General features: G+C 36.9%; 1 protein-coding gene across 8 annotated transcripts in view; it reads right to left on the reverse strand.

Moving 5' to 3' along the window:
* Nucleotides 1-251: 251 nt before the first annotated feature.
* Nucleotides 252-18,480, reverse strand: part of RNF38 (ring finger protein 38) — a 64,592-nt gene continuing 46,363 nt past the window's right edge. For 7 of the 8 annotated variants that reach the window (XM_019663364.1, XM_019663362.1, XM_019663361.1 and 4 more), the window contains 7 exons: nucleotides 17,332-17,502; nucleotides 14,761-14,922; nucleotides 14,350-14,456; nucleotides 12,788-12,872; nucleotides 9,042-9,163; nucleotides 5,238-5,337; nucleotides 252-3,705 (listed from right to left, as the gene is read on the reverse strand). In XM_019663364.1, coding sequence (XP_019518909.1) covers nucleotides 3,643-3,705; nucleotides 5,238-5,337; nucleotides 9,042-9,163; nucleotides 12,788-12,872; nucleotides 14,350-14,456; nucleotides 14,761-14,922; nucleotides 17,332-17,502 — 810 coding nt within the window. In that variant the 3' untranslated portion in view covers nucleotides 252-3,642. The remainder of the gene's footprint in view (nucleotides 3,706-5,237; nucleotides 5,338-9,041; nucleotides 9,164-12,787; nucleotides 12,873-14,349; nucleotides 14,457-14,760; nucleotides 14,923-17,331; nucleotides 17,503-18,480) is intronic. The other variant, XM_019663360.1, reaches the window with a different exon arrangement.

Raw genomic sequence — 18,480 nt, forward strand, 5'->3', positions numbered from 1 at the left:
TATACTCAGCTATCTTTTTGGCCTTTTAAATGATATAAATATGTACCACATTATAATGCTAGTTGCTTTTGTGTTACTAACATGTTTACACAAATGCAGAAACAAAATATGAATTATGGTCTAAAAATTAAGTCTGGCAGCTTGGTATAGCTCAATAACCCTATCTTCCTGCTGGAATCCCCCAACACCCCTCCCTCCAAACACACACAACCCCTATTCCCTAACACAGTAACATGAAACACAACAAAATGTTTTAAGTGTACATCATACATTTATTACCAACAACCCTCTCAACTCCAAAATTGGGCACAGGGATTAAAAATAAAAATTCATTGCACTACTTAGTAAAGCATTACTAGTAACTTTCATAAAAAATGTACAAACTTTGTTAAAAATTTATCAAGCCTTCAAATGATTTGGTTACAGATATTTATAATACGTACATTTAAAACTATATGTTAACTGATATAATGGAATATGATTTGAGGAAATGACTCAGCAAATGATTAAAAAAAAATACCCCTGTAAGCTTTCATAATCTGAAACAAACAGCAAAATGAGGCAACCCAATGTACCAACAAGGGGAAAATAGCTTCCTAATGAAAGCTGAAAGATACCTGTGAAAATATTCTCATAAATGAGTTGCAGATCTCATTCAAAATATTTAGGAGGCCCAAATTTAAGAATCTTAACAAATCACATTCGAGAGAGTGTATAAAATCGAAATATGCTTTCATATTTTCCAGATTTTGCTCAAAAAAATTCAGGACAGAAAATCCTAATGAGATCTTGAAACCTGGAGGCCTTGACTATTTTTTATTTTGTTTTCTTTGGGGGGTGGTGTGGGGGTGGCTAGGAAAAAAAAAAGTCAAAAATGATTAATTCATGCAAAAAACCCAAAACCCCACAGCAGAGTTAAGGTGGTAAAGCCAATATTGTTGTAGGAGGAAGAAAGAGGAAGACGGCAACAAACCAAAATCTGCCTGCTCTCTGGTGCGCCACCTGAGGTGGCAACAGCTGGGCACGGATCAAATGCTCTTTCTCTTTTGCTAGCCCCAACGCTGCTCACTGTAGCTAGTCCGAGCTGGTTCAGAACACATGCATGTATGCTCCTAATCGCACTAACCACTTAATAAGCAAGTCTGCACACATCTCAAAGAGCCCCATGCAAAGAAAAGACATTCCCAAAGAGAGATCAGTCACAAGAGTGCAACAAATCAGGATTTTACCAAAATAGACCCTGCTGCCTACTAAATTGCCAACTGCCTCAAAAATTTATTGGAAAAAGGGATGACAAGAATTCTTGGGGGGGGGGGAGAAGAGCTACTTTTCCTATCATTAGTACAATGTGCCTTGTTAATTAGGTATCTATATAAATTAGAAAAAGTGCTTTACTTGCATGCTTCAATAAAATGAATACTGAGTGTAGTAGTGTTATGTTAGATCTGTACAGATATAAATTTTTTGCAGCTATATAAAAGAGTCTATGTATAAGATGGGCTTTTGCCATTTTAAACATGATTTTTTAATTAAAAAAAATAAAGATTAAACTATACGTGATTTGTAATGTAGCTGATTATTATGCCAATAATTTAGGTCATTAACAAACTTTTTATTCATCAGGAATAGGTGGGTGATACTCTAATGATTTAAAAGTAACATGTGCATTTTACCACTGTTTACACGTATTTGTGATGCACTGACAAATATAGGGGCAAACAGAAAGTATGCAAAATCCTATCTGTATGACTAGTTGGAGGCAACAGTGTCTGGAAAAGGGCTAAATTGTGCTTCTGTGTAAATTGACTTTTACTGAACTCTAAGCAGTGATGAGCTTATAGAGACTTCAAAAGGGAAGGCAAGTAGCATGGCAGTAACAAGTAGTTAACACTGTCTGAGTAGAAAATTGACACAGAGCCAACTGAGAGTGAGGCTGGCAGCAAGTCATCCCAGTCCTGACTGGGATTACGCAGCTTGTGCTACTGCAAACAAAGCAATGATGCCAACTGCAGGAAGAGGCAGAGTGTTGAAAACACAAAGGATGAGAGAGGGATCTAAAGACTGCTGGAAAACTGACTCTGACTTTAACCAATCTGAATTATGCTCAATGAACCTATAAAACAAAACCCACACAGCTATGTAATTGAAATATTTCAGATCAACTAAAGGAAGGTCAATTCCTGTTTTACAGCATTATTTTTTATACAAAAATCAAATTTTCATTTATACTGCAAGTATTCTGGACACCTATTATATTAATTTTTCTCATTCAAACAAAATAAAAAGAAAAGCAATAAAACATCAAAGCACACCAGGTCTAAGCAACTTGAGCTGTCACAGCACTTGATCCATCCAGGAAATACAGGTTTTGATGAGAAGCACATTTACTGAGGGAAGAAAAACTAGACAACTTTCAGAACTGGAGCTTGGCAGGTGAATTAATACAAACAGAAATATAGTTTTCTTAAAACAATTTAGTTGCCCAGCGGAGCTTAAACAAAGAACACATTATCAAGCTGAGTTAGTTAACAGGCTTTTGTTCTGGTTGGAAGTCAAGGAGGTGAGACTTCATGGGACCAGTGGTATTCTTAGAAATATATTACTCAAATATCTTCAGAATAGACTACAAATCTAAACATTAAAAAAAAACAACACACAAGTACTTCCTGTAAGAAGCTTACTGGAAACGTAAAGGAAAACCAAGAAAGTATCAACATTCAAATCATTGATTGAAATGCTAATATTGCTAACTGATGATGTATAGATATTGCACCTTCTTTTTGGAAACAGCAAGTTGGAGATTTAAAATTTTTTCACAATAGAATAAAAAAATCAGGTTCATGGAGTGAGAATCTGTTACACTTTTTTTCTATAGTGACCCATCTGGGACCACCAATGAAGAGAAGGTGACAGCTGCCTGAAGCAAAGGAAGAAGGCTTTTCTCATTCCATTCACTGGGAGGGAAGGGGATGGAGTATTCAATGCTGATAATTGATGCACCCTTAGCAATCAGTGTGCAACAGCAAACACAAGGGGAAAAAAAACCAGTGTACAGTACTAGTGCTGTTTAAATAACACACCAGGTTATACATTGCAGCATAATTAAAACTACACACACATTCTTGGTACATGCTGGTATATAGGATCTCATACACACATTAGCTACCATGCCCTCACACAGTGGTTGCGCATACTCTCTCACGCACACAGGTATTTATCACCAACAGTCATACGCTGCATTCATTTCCACTCACAGTTTCTGAAGGCTCTAATAAGGTAGATTGCTATATCACCTGGAGCTACCACTTTTTATAAAAGCACATGCTAAAAGATCACGTCCACTGTAATCTTGCAGCAACACTCGGAATGATCACACAAAAACCAGGGAATGTTAGTGCACACACGAAATTAAGCTAAAGAAAAAGTCTTTGGAGTTCCAATCACACGGTTAGTATAACAATCCCATAATTATGAAGACTAATTGTAAGCTTTTATAGTTGATTAAGTCACACAGTGCAAAGAAAGGTCCATTGACCCTTTTGGTAAAGGGAGGGCTGGAAGCCACACAGATTAAGTTCAATGGATAGTCCGTATATACATGTGATGAGGAACACCCAAACTAAATTTGTGCTCTTAGGTTGGTCATTCTGAATCCCGATGCACTTCTGAAGCATCAGCTCGGCAAATTGGGCAAGTGCGATTTGCCTAAAACACAAAAAGAGAAAACTTGTCTGAATTGTGAATGACACAATGAAACATTAAACGCAGTGGAACTATTTTTACCACCCATATAGTTTTTACATTCTTTGTTCCTTTAAGGAGGTACAAAGCAATGATTTAACATGTCTTTTAAAAAATACCCCACAAACCTCAAAAACTTAATAGCCTATGAATGATTGTTTAATAGGTTAGTTTCACCTATATAGACAAGATTATCCATCACCAGTTCAGACAAATTTAATAATTGGCTTAAAACTCCATCTCAATAAATGGCACCATTTGCTGAGCTGCTAAAGCCAGCAACATAAATAGGGATCGTGCGCTCTTACTTTTTATTAGGTTGGTGCAAAAGTAATCGCGGTTTTTGCAATTCTTTTTAACCACCACAATTACTTTTGCACCAACCTAATACAACCCGTTCATCAAATACTCTCATTTCTATATTATGATAGCTCTGAAATCAGCCCTCTTCATTTAATTGCCACTATTCGTTCTCCGTCTGGCTCAGAACATCCTTATTCCATCTCTCTGTCTCAGAAATGATCACTTCTAAGTCCACTCTCCAAAGAGTAGCCAGTGACCTTGCTAAAACACCATCTCAGTCATATCCTTCCAGACTGCTTTCAGGATCAAGTCCGAACTCGCTCCCGCTTCAGTGACTTCACAGTAACCTGGGCACTGGCCATAACATCTCTGAACATCTCTTCGTTTGCCACTCTCCCTCTCATACTCTTATCAGCCACACAGAACCTGTGGTTTTCAGACTACTCTCTATTCTCACATGTCAGGGCTGTGTGTATTTATATATAATGCTTTCCTTTTCTAAAAAGTTAAGACTTTGCCTTCAGGATTGAGTTTGAGCTCAACTAGGTACCCTCAATCGTGGCTTATCTGTCTTCCTTACCAAACTGTGAAGTTATCTAACCCAGTGTTATTTCCTAATCAGAATACTCTTAAAAAAACTCCACACACAACCTAAAGTTGACTATTTAAATTACTTCGCTGCATCACATTTTTGTTCTATTATAAAAAACGGAAAATAAGCCCCTGAACTAATTTCATCCTGGTATAACAACCATTAGAATTTGTGTCCTCTGGGCTCCCCGCCACCCCACATCTACAAAAAAAAAGAAAATGGTCAGAATTAAATAAAAGCATTAGAGGTTTATTTCCCTTGCGAATCTCTGACAAAGGAGCTCCAGTGAGGTCCCCTTGGTTTTAGAGGAAATCGGCCTAACAAGTTCAGGCCTTGCCCCTGTATACCACGAGAAAGTTAGGACATACTGATTATCAATGATAGATAACCAATTCTCAGGTTTTGCAAAATCACTCTCATGTTAATGACCATAGTTAATTCTTACTTGCCTTTTCTTTATTTGCATAAATCATACTGAAAGCTGTGTTTCAATTTTATCTCCTTACCCACCCTCTGCCAACGACGGACTTCTCTACACGAAGCTATGGTCAGTAAAAGAGAAAATTCAATGTTATTCACTTCAGAGATGCCATCACTTTACCTTAAGCCATTTGTCGACACACTTGGCATGGAACTCGTGGTTACAGGGTAAAACTCTAAGTAGCTGCCTTGATTCAAAATCACACATGCATACTACACACCTAAAAAAAGCAAAAAGATCATTTAACCATAAAACCAAGTGGTTTTCTATTTTGTTACAACTACTGAGGCCTACAAAATATCATTTATCAAAATGTCATTTAAAGTTTAAGACAAAATAAATGATGAAAAACCATGATGTTAATACATTTAGTGAAAGTAGTTTTCTTTACTGAGAGATCAATAAAATCTCTGGTTTAAAATCCAAAGCAGTTTTAATACTGAAGATACTATAATATTTGACAGATGGTGCTAGTACAACTGGATATCCATATGCAAAAAAATGAAGCTGGACCCCTACCTCACACAATATATAAAAATTAACTAAAAAATGGAGCAAAAACCTAAATGTGAGAGCTAAAAACTATTAAACTCTTAGAAGAAAGCATATGAGTAAATCTTTATGACCTCAAAATAGGCAATGGTTTCTTAGAGATGATACCAAAAACACAAGACACAACAAAAAAAAAGTAGATAAAATGAATTTCATCAAAACTTAAAAAAAAAATTGTGCTTCAAAAGACACCATCAGAAAGGGAAAAGACAGGGCCAGCCGAGTGGCTTCTTGGTTAGTTGGCTTGGGATGCCAGCTTGGAGCAGCAGGGTCCCGGTTCAGATCCCACTAGAGGGCCAGTGACGCTGCGCCATCTACAGCTAAGATGGTGAACAACAGCTTGACTTGGAGCTGGGCTGCCGTGAGGCTGGCCGGCAGTGGGCATGAGCTTTCGTGAGCTGCCATCCAATGGCCGATGACTGATCTGCCTCACCCGGGAAGAGCGCAATGATTATACCAACATGGGCCAGTGAAGGGACGTCCTCCACAACTAGACTGAAGAACAAAAGGACAGCAACTTGTCTGTTCCCCTTCCCTGATTCCCTAACGCTGTTCCCTTCCCCAATTCGCCAATAAAATCTTAAAAAAAAAAAGGGGGAAAAAACAACTCACGGAATGAGAGATATTTTTGAAAATCAATAAGGGTCTTGTATGTATAATATATAAATAACTTCTACAACTCAACAGTAAAAAAACTAAAAAATGGAAAAAGGGTGTGAACAGACATTTCTCCAAAGAAGATATGAAAATAGCCAATAAAATAGAATAAAGAACTCAAAATCATTAGCCATCTGGGAAATGGAAATGAAAACATCAATGAGATACCACTTCACCCCCACTACGCTGGCTAGAATCAAAGGACAGACAATAATAAGCATTGGCGAGGGCGTGGATATATTAAGTTTGTAAACTGCTGGTGGGAATGTAAAATGGTGCAGCCACTTTAGAAAAACAGGACGTTCTCAAAAGGTTGAACAGAGTTACCACAGGACCCAATACACCTAATGCACCCAAGAGAAATCAAAACATTATCCATGGAAAACCTGCATAGGTATCCCCTTTTCGAAAGTTCGCATTACGCTACTTCGCTTTTATTAAAGACCTATTTTAGTACCTGTTTTTGCTAACTGAATGAAATCTGAAGAGGATTTTTGCTTTTACGAAAAAAGGCAGGTAAACAAAAATAGTGTCCAGTGTTTGTTTTGCAGTAAGCATCCCAAACAGCAACAGTGGCACTGTGAATGAAGCTCCTTCCCTGAGAACTACACTCAGCATCTCAGCATCAAGCCGCCATAGTTTTGAACTGTGAATATCAGTGCTTTAACTCAATTTATCTTGTGCAACCATTCACAAGATATGTCCTATGGTATCACAAAAGCCTGAGAGAGCCCGTAAGGATGCTTAGTGTAAAACTGGACGTAATTAAGTGCTCTGATCAGGGTGAACAAAATATGTTGTTCATGTTGAACTTGCCTGCATCCACCATTCATACATATTTACACGGAGAGAGAAAGAATCCTGAAAGCTGCCTAAGTTACTATTGTTGGTTCTGAAGAGGCAATTGCAAGAGGAAAGAATACGAACTGAAACTGAACCAACAGTTAAAGGCCCAAATGTGAAGTCATCCAGGCAGTGAACTGTAATGCACCTGTGTGAGATTTTCTTTTTTAATTTTTTCCCCACCCTGCCACCTTTTGGCAGCTCAGCTCCAGCTGTGAACTGAACAGGCGACCCTGTTGCTCAAAATTCGCACCCTTAAGCGAGCTCTTCATCAACTGAGCCACTCGGCTGGACCCCCTGTGTGAGATTTTCGATACGACTGACAGTGCTGCAATGACTGCAGAAAAGTATGACTTTAATTTTGAAAGGGCACCTAATTTTGATAGGTTTAGGGCAGGTTTGCAGGATGTTTTGAATGCCTACGAAGAATTGTATGATAGAAAAATCCATGAGGCTAAGCAGTCAAACATATTGTTGTATTTCAAGCCTTCCACACATCAGCCAAAGCAGATGACTGATCTCGACATTGAGGCAGGCAGACACATTGAGGCAGTAAGAAGGTGTAGATGTTAGTAACCTGCCTGCTCTGATGGAATCAGACAACAATGACAAGTTAATAAATGACCCTCTTCTCTCTCCTATACTACACCCCAGTCTCCTGTATCTCCCACCTCCCCACCCTCTGACCACACAGCCCAAAACACTATGATCACCACCTCTCAGCCTTTCCAATTCCTGTAAATTAAAACTACACTGTGCATACATTATTTCTACTTATATAGGTTGTGTATTTATCATATCATTCTTGCTTTTACTGTATGTTAGTGCTATTTTAGGTTTTATGTGTTTTTTGGTATGATTTGGTAGGTTATTTTTTGGGGTGTGGGAATGCTCAAAGAATTTTCCATTATAAATTAATGGTAATTGCCTTTTCACTTTATGCCTTTTTGGCTTATGAAAGCTTTCATAGGAATGCTCTACCTTTGAATAGTGGGGGGAGTCTGTACACGTTCACACAGTATTGTTAATACTAGCCCAAACATGGAAACAACCCAAATGCCCATCAACTGAGGAAAGGATAAACAATATTTGGTATATCTATACAACCAAATATTATTTGGCCATAAAAAAGGAATGAAGTACTGATACAAATTATGACATGAACCTTGAAAATGAGCTAAAGTGAAAGAAGCCAGACTCAAAAGACCATATATTGTATGATCCTATTTCTGTGAAATGTCCAGAACAGGCAAATCTATAGAGATAAAAGGAAATTAGTGGGGGTATGTGCTGGGGGAAGGGTTGGGAAGAAATGGGAGTGGCTGCTAGTGAGTGGGTAAGGAGAGTTTCTTTGAGGGGTGATGAAAACGGTATAAATTTCATTGTGATGATGGTTGCAAAACACTGAATATACTAAAACCCATCAAAGTTGCACACCATATATTTGAATTATATCTTAGTAGAGTTGCTATAAAGATACTATAATAAACAGACTCTTTAGGTAAAAAACTCAAATTTTACATGTATGAGACTTTTTAATCATATATAAAATATGTTTGAATTAGAAACCACAAAATTTATAGGCAACCTAAAAATCCAGAACAGCACTGTGTAATAGAATTTTCTGAAGTGATAGGTATGTTCTACTCTACATCTTCCAATACAGCATCACTAGCTAGTACAACTAAGATAAATTTAACTTTTAATTTAAATAGCCCCATGTGACTAGTGGTTACCTAACTGGACAGCATAGGCCTACAGTATGAAATAGAGGTTAGGTATCTTTATCAAGTTATCTTTGACTAGAGTTTTTATTTCATAATGGTAGAACAGGAAATTTAACATGGAATAACGTCAGAAAAATGTACTTACAAAGTCTGTTCTGACTGGTGGTTGTTAGGATTGAACCGATAAGAAGGGAGTTGTTCAATATCTGCTTTAGTCAGTCCTCGAGGCTTAGCCTCTCCCAGTCGTTCTGCCAGGTTTAAAAGGGCCTGTTAATGGAAAAGGAGACATATTTTAATCTTTCTTTAAAATTTCTATTACAATATATTTTTTTAAACTACCTTTATTGTGGGAAATCTTAAATACATACAAAAGTAGAGATATAGTATATGAACTTCCATATGCTCATTACCTGGGCTCAACAATTCATGGCTAATTTTATTTCATTTATTGCTGTCCACTCCTAAACCCCAGATTATTTTCAAACAAAACTAAAACATGGTATTTCATTGGTAAAATAGTGGTGTGTGTATTTAAAAGTCTGTCAACTACAGCACTTTTGGTATCTTGGGCTGGATAGAATTCTGTTGTGGGGGCTGTTCTATGCAGTGCAGGGTGCTCAGCAGCATCCTTGGCCAGCACTCGGCCCCCTTCCCCCGCAAATGCCTCCAGATGTTGCTAAATATCCTCTGGGGGATAATACTGTTCCCAGGTTGAGAACCACCACTCTAAAAAATAAAAGACTTTTTGAAACAATATAATCACAATATCATCACACCAAAAAAAATAAAAAATTCCTTAATGTCAAATGTCTGTTTCAATTAAAATAGTTTATTAAAATCAGGATCCAAATAAATCCATACATTACCACTGCTTGATATGTCTTATCTTTTTTTTTTCTTTTACTTTGTTGAAGATACCAGGTCAATGGCTTATAGAATTTTCCATCTGAATTTTGCTGACTGAAGCTCCCCACCCTGACGTGAGTTTCCTTGTCCCCTGTACTTCCTATAAATTGGTGGATTTGACCATTTCCATCATAAGGCTCATCATGTCTAGTTGTAATATCAGCAACTGATTCATTAAAGATGGCAAATGGTAATATTCTAAGTCTATCATTCTTTCTTCATTTATTAGATGAAATACTTCTATACCGAGCAACTTCCTCATACCAAAGTGTACTCAGAAGCATAATTCACATATAAAGTACAGGACAAATAAGACCAGAGTTCATTTTTTCTTTTATTATACTGCAGCTATTCTGCTTCCTCAGTTCACACCAGTACCTCCTTTCTCCCAGTTTTCAAAGGCTCTAATTACTTTAGCCTATAATCAGGCAGCTTTCTGCGTGCTGCTTTCCCTTCTTTATAGGCTGTCGCAGGGTTAGGAAAATTGGTAACAAAGAAATGATGACAGACAATGACAGGTGTAGAATTAATTTCTCAACATCTCAATAACTAATGCTGTGGTAGCTGTGTGTTTTAATATGATGATGCCACAACATTGCTTTTGGTAGATTTAGTTAGAGAATTGGGTCACCTAAATAGATTGCTCCCCCTTAGTGAACATGTATGACCCTGAGTCCTTCTAAATGCTAGGATAGTAAATTCTTAAATTTAACTGGTGTTGATTATAGTTAGCATATAAAATTTATGATATAGCTGATATGTATCTTTTATACCTCTAGTGTATATACTATAGGACACTTAGGTCAGCTAACCTGAGTATGGCAATTACATACAATAAAATGTTTAGTAAGCACTTACTGGATGAAAAATGTAATGATAATCAAGTGCTCAACACATTTATATGATGTAGCAGGCAAGACAACTGAGGGCAGGACATGATTAGTATGTACGGTTTTATAAGAAAAGGAGGGGAGAGAGAGACTAGAAATAAATGCCTTCCACAGAGGTAGTTTGATAGCCATGTTTCAAAATGTGGAGGAAGAGGGAAAAGTTCTTAGGCAGAAGGATGGGGGGGGGGGGGGAGAAAAGCACTTAAGGCAAGACCTATAAGGGCAGACTCAGAAAATGGTGAGCACCCTGCACTAAGGAGTGTTGTAGGTGTGCACACTATGAGATAAAACCAGAAAAGCAAACAAGACTTCCACGATTGGATTCAAGTACAGCTTTGCAGGTGATCAAACATATTCAACCCAAAATACAGTTTAAAAAGGGATTCCAATGCCCAATACAAAATATTTTTCTTACAGTGGGATGGTATCACTGTTTTTTCTACTGGTATGTCTATAATTTGTGTGTTTAACAAAGAGTTGTCCTTTTTAGCAACATGACTTATGACTTACTTTTAGTACAGAATGCCTAAAGGATAACCTACTCCTTTTCTTATTGCTCTATACACAACTAACAAAGTACAGAAACAAAACCAGGAAATTATTACAGCCCTTTCTCTCTCAAGAAATCTGGGAATGGAATCCAAAGGACACTGCAGTGTGATTATACATGAAGAAAGTGACATAACAGCATTTTAAAACTATAGAAGAATCTGTAGCATTTGGCCTGATCTCTTCCACATGCATTTAAAAAAAATCAAAGGCGCTTTAAGGTTGTATTTGTGTGTGTGGGTCTCTGCTCCCTGTCCTCAGGTTCAATTCTCCTAAAACAAACAAACAAACAAAAACAAAATTGTTCCAACATAGACATCTCGACTTAACGACTGTCTGTCTGACTCGGGATTTTTCTACTTTACCATGGTGCAAAAGTGATATGCATTAAGTAGAAACCAGCTAGGTAGGCTAAGCTATGATGTTTGGTAGGTTAAATGCATTTCGACTTAACGATATTTTCAACTTACGATAGGTTTATCGGGATGTAACCCCATCATAAGTCAAGGAGCATCTGTATTCATACTGTATAAATAGAGACTGAGTGAGGCTGGGGTGAGAAAGACAGCTGGCAGTATCAAAAACAAAGTCATACAGTCACTCACATTCAACATATCCAAATCCAAATTTGCCTTCCAACCCCTAAACTGCACCTCCTATTCTGAACCTCAAACAATATGTCAGCATGATCTAAGTTAGAGAATGTCATCTACTTGACCTACTATCATCTTTGGCCTTCTTTGTGGGCTACTGCAGTCCCTTTTGTAGAGCATCTTCTTTTGCAACCCTCTCACTCACACCCGACACTAGCATAAACCGTTCCGTGATTAAATACTGTTGATTCCAGGGTTAAAATGTCTATGAAGATGTACTCTTTTCTATTTGCAGTTCCCACAGTTCAGAACTTGCATGGTTTTATAATTTATTGTCTGACCTATTAAATAGGTTTCCCCACCAACTTCTTAACCACTTCCACCTAATTCCTTCATGCTATTAGCCAAGTTTTGACTCTTAAAGTTAGAGATCTGATGCCATCAGCACCAAAAAATTTAGTGGCTTCTTCCTACCACAATATTCAAAATTATGGTCATTCTTCAGCAGGATCCTCAAAGACAACCAGTTGAACTTTTCAATCAAATCTCAATTTTCTTCCTTTCACTTTAGCCACAGGCTGCATGCAGCTAGCTCCTCAAGAATACCCGGCACTTCTTTTCCTCAATTTTATGGCACGAAAACCTTTTGCCATCCTTCAAGAACTGACTCAAGCATTTTTACTTCCCCCAATCTTTTGAAAATACTCATTCATAATTCACTGTTTTCTCATTTACATTCTCTCAAAAGAATTGTATGCAATTCTAACAGCACCAAAATCTGTCTTGTTAGAGCTGTGTGGTACATGACAAAATATCTTTAAGGATGCTGAACACTTTTTTGACATATTTGTATGTTGAAATGTACAAAGGATTCACCTAATGTTTAATTAGATGATGACTGAGTAAATCATCACACAATACTTCCCAAATTAATTCCAAGTTCACCTACTAACCTCGTAATTTTCTACTTCTCCATCTTCCACATCCAATTCAAAGCTGAAAGTTGGGCCGACTGCAGGTGGCACTGGAAGCATTGATCTGCAGTGAAAATAACCAACACAGCATTGATACATTATTACATTACTTCAATGAACAGGACGGGAAGAACAAGGCCAGTGCTACAGGGACAGAGAATGGTCAGGGTTAACAGTGGCAACCCTTTAAAAAACTGCCTTCACAAACAATAAACAATTAAAAACTGACATAAAAAAATACCATTCACAGGGCCGGCCGAATGGCTCAGTTGGTTAAGAGCTCGCTCAAGAGTTTGAGCTCTGAGCAACAGCGGTTCGATGCCCGGCCCGAGCTGAGCTGAGCTGCCGCTAAGCTGCCAACAGATAGCAGGATGGCTCAGCTAAAAAAAAAAAGAATACCATTCACAATAGCATAAAATTACATGAAACATTAGGAATGAATTTAACAAAACATACGCAAGACCTGCATAATAAAAATTGTAAAAATACTTTTAGGATAAAGTTAAAAAGATGAATAGAGAAATATACCGTATAAATAGACTAGAGACTCAATATTAAGATGTCAATTCTCTTTCAAAACTTATCTACAGATTTCATGCAATCCCTACCAAAATCTCAGCAAGCTTTTAAGTAGAAACTGATTTGCTGATTTAAAAATTTATATGACTCACACAAAAGAATTGAAATAAAATAATTTTAAAAACAAAGTTGTGAGACTTATCCTAACTGATTTTAACTTACAATAAAGCTACCATGATCAAAATAGTGATATAGGCGCATGGCCCTCTGGTATAAAGACAACATGACCCGATCTCTACCCTTTCCTAGAAGGTAGTTAAAGACATAAGACTAAATTCTGGCCAATGGAATGTAGATAGGAGCAATACACACAACTCCTAGGAAGTGTGCCTGAGAGAAGGCAAGTAGGAAACAGACAACCATTTTCATTTTTGCTATCTGGAATGTGGACGTGATGGCTAGAGCATGAGGAGCCATCTTAGATCATGCAGAGAAAATCATAACATTTTGAGGGTGGTAGAATCATTCCTCAGAGTTATGGGGCTAACAAACCATCCTCGAATTGCCTACTTCTGGACTTCACTATATGAGAGAGAAATAAAGAACTATCATGTTTAACCCATGGGTGTTTCTGTTACAAACTTAATCCTAACAGTATTTCTAAGACACAGAAATAACTTCTCTTCCCCTCTTCCCCTGAAAGCAGCAGCAGTGTCAAAAGCTGGATAATCAAAGAAGGTGGCAAGTAATGCTAGTTGTAAAAGTAGCAAACTTTTAAACTTTTCTAACCTTTTGATTTGGTAAGCCTATTTTCTAGCCACAAATTTCTTCTTTCCCCACTTCTCCCTTGTCCTTGTTCTTCTCTTTCTTTCACCCTTAAATAGTCCTCCACCCCGACCCCTTAACATGAAATACAAACAAATATCTAATACAATAAATTATATATCACACAGAAGATAAAAGGAAAGACAATCTCAAGGATGTCAAAATTCAGAACTTATTAAAATAAGAAACGCACTTACAACACATATGGTAGTAAGCTGGGATGATAAGGGGGAGGTGGTATTGGCTGCTGGGTTCGGTATCTGCTACGTCCTGTGAGCCTCCGAGGCATAAATGGAGGATAAGGCTGTAGGGGAAATGTTGAAAAGGTTTAAGATCATTCTACCTTTACAACTTTTTAATCTGTCAAATAAAGTCCTTTTTTTTTTTAAACCTAGAAAGTTCTTTCCTGTTCAAGTGGTATTTAATATTTCTTAAATGTTAACATGGATGCAACAACTAGTTTAAAACATACACTTAGGTATATTTCTAAATATGTACAAGTTTTCCGACCAAATGACTTCAACAACACATTTAAAATTCTAAACATGCAGAGTTATACTGAAACAGAACTCAAAGCAAATAATTAATAACAATGAATGAAAACTCACTACTCCAAAGGACACCTCCTGATGCAAAGGATCATGTGTTAAGAACTGCAAAGGAGCTGAGGGAGGTAACGTTGGGGGATGCGCTGATGGAGGGTAAGTAAAACCTCCCACGGGAAGATGCTCGCCTAAGAGTTCCACTTCGTTTTCTATCCTTTGCAGAGGCTGAAGGGGAGGAAAAGCAATTAAGGTACTTCCAGTGCTTAGACAGGTTATGCTGTAATAACAACCCCCCCCCCACCACCCACAATATCTTTAAGGTCATGCACTTCTTGATGTTCACATCAATTTAAATTCATACTTGTGGACACATAGACTATAGTAAAATCTTCCTGCCTTTAACTGAATTTGAATAAGGAAGTCTCTGAAACATGTTATTAAACATTTTCACTATCCATTAAAGGATACATTTCTTTTACTATTTGAACCTTCTTTTCAGGAAAAGACAAAAGTCATGTAGTAAGCCAATTATGTGGCTAAAATTACTTTCTAATCATGGTACACTGACCTACTCAGGATTTTCAGACACTTAACCCATAACATATGAAATCAAACATGGTGAATATTTCTTTATAAATCAGAACCAAGACTAAATGGGATAAGATACAACGGGCATTATATGCTGCAGTGGAAAGCTTATGGGCTTTGGCATTAGATAGGCTCTTAGTGCTATCACTAATCAGCTATGTGACTTTTATATAAATTAATCTGAACCCTAATATTGTCATCTAAAAATTGACATGTTCATAGCCTATTTCAAAAGTGTTATGAACACTGAGACAATGTACAAACAGCACATAGTGGTATGCAAAGCACATAGCATGTGGACTTTTTTATGAAAATAGCTTTATTGAGATATAATTCACATACTATAAAATTTACCCTGCTAAGTAAGGAGTACAATTCAGTGGATTTTAGTATATTCACAAGAGCTGTGCAACCACTACCACCATCTAATTCCAAAACATTTTCACCTCCCTTTCCCCTCCAACCCCATGCCCATTAGTCCACTACCAATGTACCAATTTACCCTCAGTACACCCTAAGCCCTGGACAACCACTAATCTACATTCCGTTTCTATAGATTTGCCAATTCTGGACATTTCATATATATGTATATGTATATGTATATACATATATATATAGAGAGAGAGAATTCCATAATATTGTGGTCCTTATATCTGGCTTCTTTCACTTAGCATAATGTTTTCAAGGTTCATCCATCTTGTAGTTTGTGTATCAATACTTCACTCCTTTTTATGGTTAAATAATTATCCACTGTATAGATATACCACACTTTGTTTATCCATTCATCAGTTGATAAACATTTGGACTGTTTCCACTTTTTGGCTATTAGAAATAATGCCACTATGATGATGATGTTTTCAACATATTCTTAAATGTTAGTGTGACTACATTCTGCAGTTATGAGTAGCAACACATTATTCAAATATAGGTAATTACTAACACTTTAATTTGGAACCTTATGAATGCTTGAGAGAAAGCACAAGTGCTGACCCTAAAACAACACAAGAGAACCTAAGTTCTGATTTGGCTACATGACTGGATCTTTTAAAGAATTCCAAATTCGGATCTACATAATGGCCAATTTTGTTTTAACTTTGAATTCCCAGGCACTGGAAGCTAGGGAACATCCTGGCATGAATGCTGTCCTGATTCTAATAAAAGATTTTCTTGTAGGAGTAACTGGAATTTTTTGGACTAGCTCAACTTCTGTTATAATTGGCTTCTACAGTTTCAGGAGAGCAGCCATGTAAGCTCACCGCTGCCTGTGATCCAGCATGGCGAATAAATCCTTAGTAAAGGATGGTTAGGCTCTGCTAGAATAGACTGTCAAGTTCCTCTGACAGGGATGAAATCTTCCACTCAAACCTTTTCCATATGTTCTCTCTCCTGTTCTTCTCTTTTAATGCCTGATGGTTCAGATGTTCAACTTAGCCTGTCCAATAAACAACTGCACCTTCTTCCTGTGCCCTTCCTTCCAACTGTACAGCACTTACCTCCTCCAGCCTCCCAGAATAATATGACTCAGCTATATTCTAGTCCCAGGACAGAATTAACTATGTTAATGGACTATCTCATCTACTTTCATGAGAACATAGTAGAAAAACAGACCTTCAAAGAACAACAAAAATCCCCAATTGTAGCCCAGAGGGTTACTTCACTTGCCTAAATTAATATAAATATTAATCTAGTAAGTGTAAACAATTTTATGATATTTTCATTTTCCATTTTAGAAATACATAAAATGAAAAACCAGAAAAGCTGAATTTTTCTCCACTTACTTCCTGAAGGATTGCAGATACAAAGGAACAAATTTAAATTAGGTAAGTGACATATAAAATAACTAAAAATATTTAACAAACCAAGATAATTTCTAGGTAAATTTGTCTATATTAATTTGTATGTCTGCGGATTCCTTAATTGTTTGAAGAACAAGATGAATGCTTAAGTTATAGTTTTTAAATGGTAACAACTTACACCTACTAAATTAATCTGCCTTTTAGGTCTAAACATTCTGTGAAAATTAGACATAAGGGTAGAGATACTTACTGATCGTGACTGCTGTGTTTGGAAAGGGACAAACTGGCCTGGTGGTGGCAAATGAGGAGGATGATGGGGAGAGAGGTGAGGAGGATGTAAAAGGAATGGATCACTAGAAATAAGAGGCGGGAATGCAGCATATGGTACTGGTAAGTGCTGAACTGAACATGCTTGCAGCATCTGTAAGAGAAATTATTTTTTGTTAAAAGAATACATAATTAATTTTTTAAAAACTATACAGTAAGATTGAAATGTCATTGCGTTATCTCCTGAAAGACATACCAAAATGTTTCAATAACCTATATTAACAATGAAATACTAGTGTATGTCTGCATCTGTTAGTAAATACTGGTAACTAGTAATTATTCTGTAGCTTATATAGTTCTTACAAACCAGTCAAAACACCTACTCTTACACCTATGAAATGGGAGGAAAGTGCTGCAAGAAGAGGAATCTCTCTCTACTTGGTTTCAGATGTAGCAGGTATACTGCTTTCCAAAGCTCTTTTTCAATCTTGTAAAAAAATTTTATTTCTAGGATTTTTGTATTTATAGGAGTCCAACTCACAACTAAGTACCTAGTGGTCTCTCAATACTTTAAGTCCACTGATTTAGCACATGGGTTCTATAATCTATTCCTGAGAAACCAAGCTCAGGTAAATTCATCTGTTAAATTGGGTTGGAATTTATATGTGTGTGCTCCTTTTAATCTCACATTCAGATTATATTTAGATTTAGTGAAGTGCTTAACTTTGAAGACATAATTACAAGTCATTTAAATCCTCTGAATTTCAGCAACCTTATTTGTGAAATAAAGAGGCTGGACTGGGGGTTGGTAGGTTAAAGGATAAAGCCTAAGTTTAAGAGGCAGAAAAAAGTGGTTTTGAATCTCATACTAATTGTCTCTGTAACACTAAGCAAGTAATTTTCAATTTCATCATCTAGAAAATGGGGCATGCCACTTTCATCACAGGCTTCCTATAGTGAGGAATAAACAGACCAAGCACTCAAAGTGCCTTTTAAAACTCAGTAAGTGCTCAGACTATTACTGTTGATCACTAAAGTTAGTAAGATTACTAACTAGTCCAATATCCTATATTAATACTCCAAGACCAACCTTTATCAAAACTTAATCATAAACTGTGCTGATATAGAAGGG

Source organism: Hipposideros armiger, unplaced genomic scaffold (assembly GCF_001890085.2).
Source record: "Hipposideros armiger isolate ML-2016 unplaced genomic scaffold, ASM189008v1 scaffold_388, whole genome shotgun sequence".
Taxonomy (NCBI): Eukaryota; Metazoa; Chordata; class Mammalia; order Chiroptera; family Hipposideridae; genus Hipposideros; species Hipposideros armiger.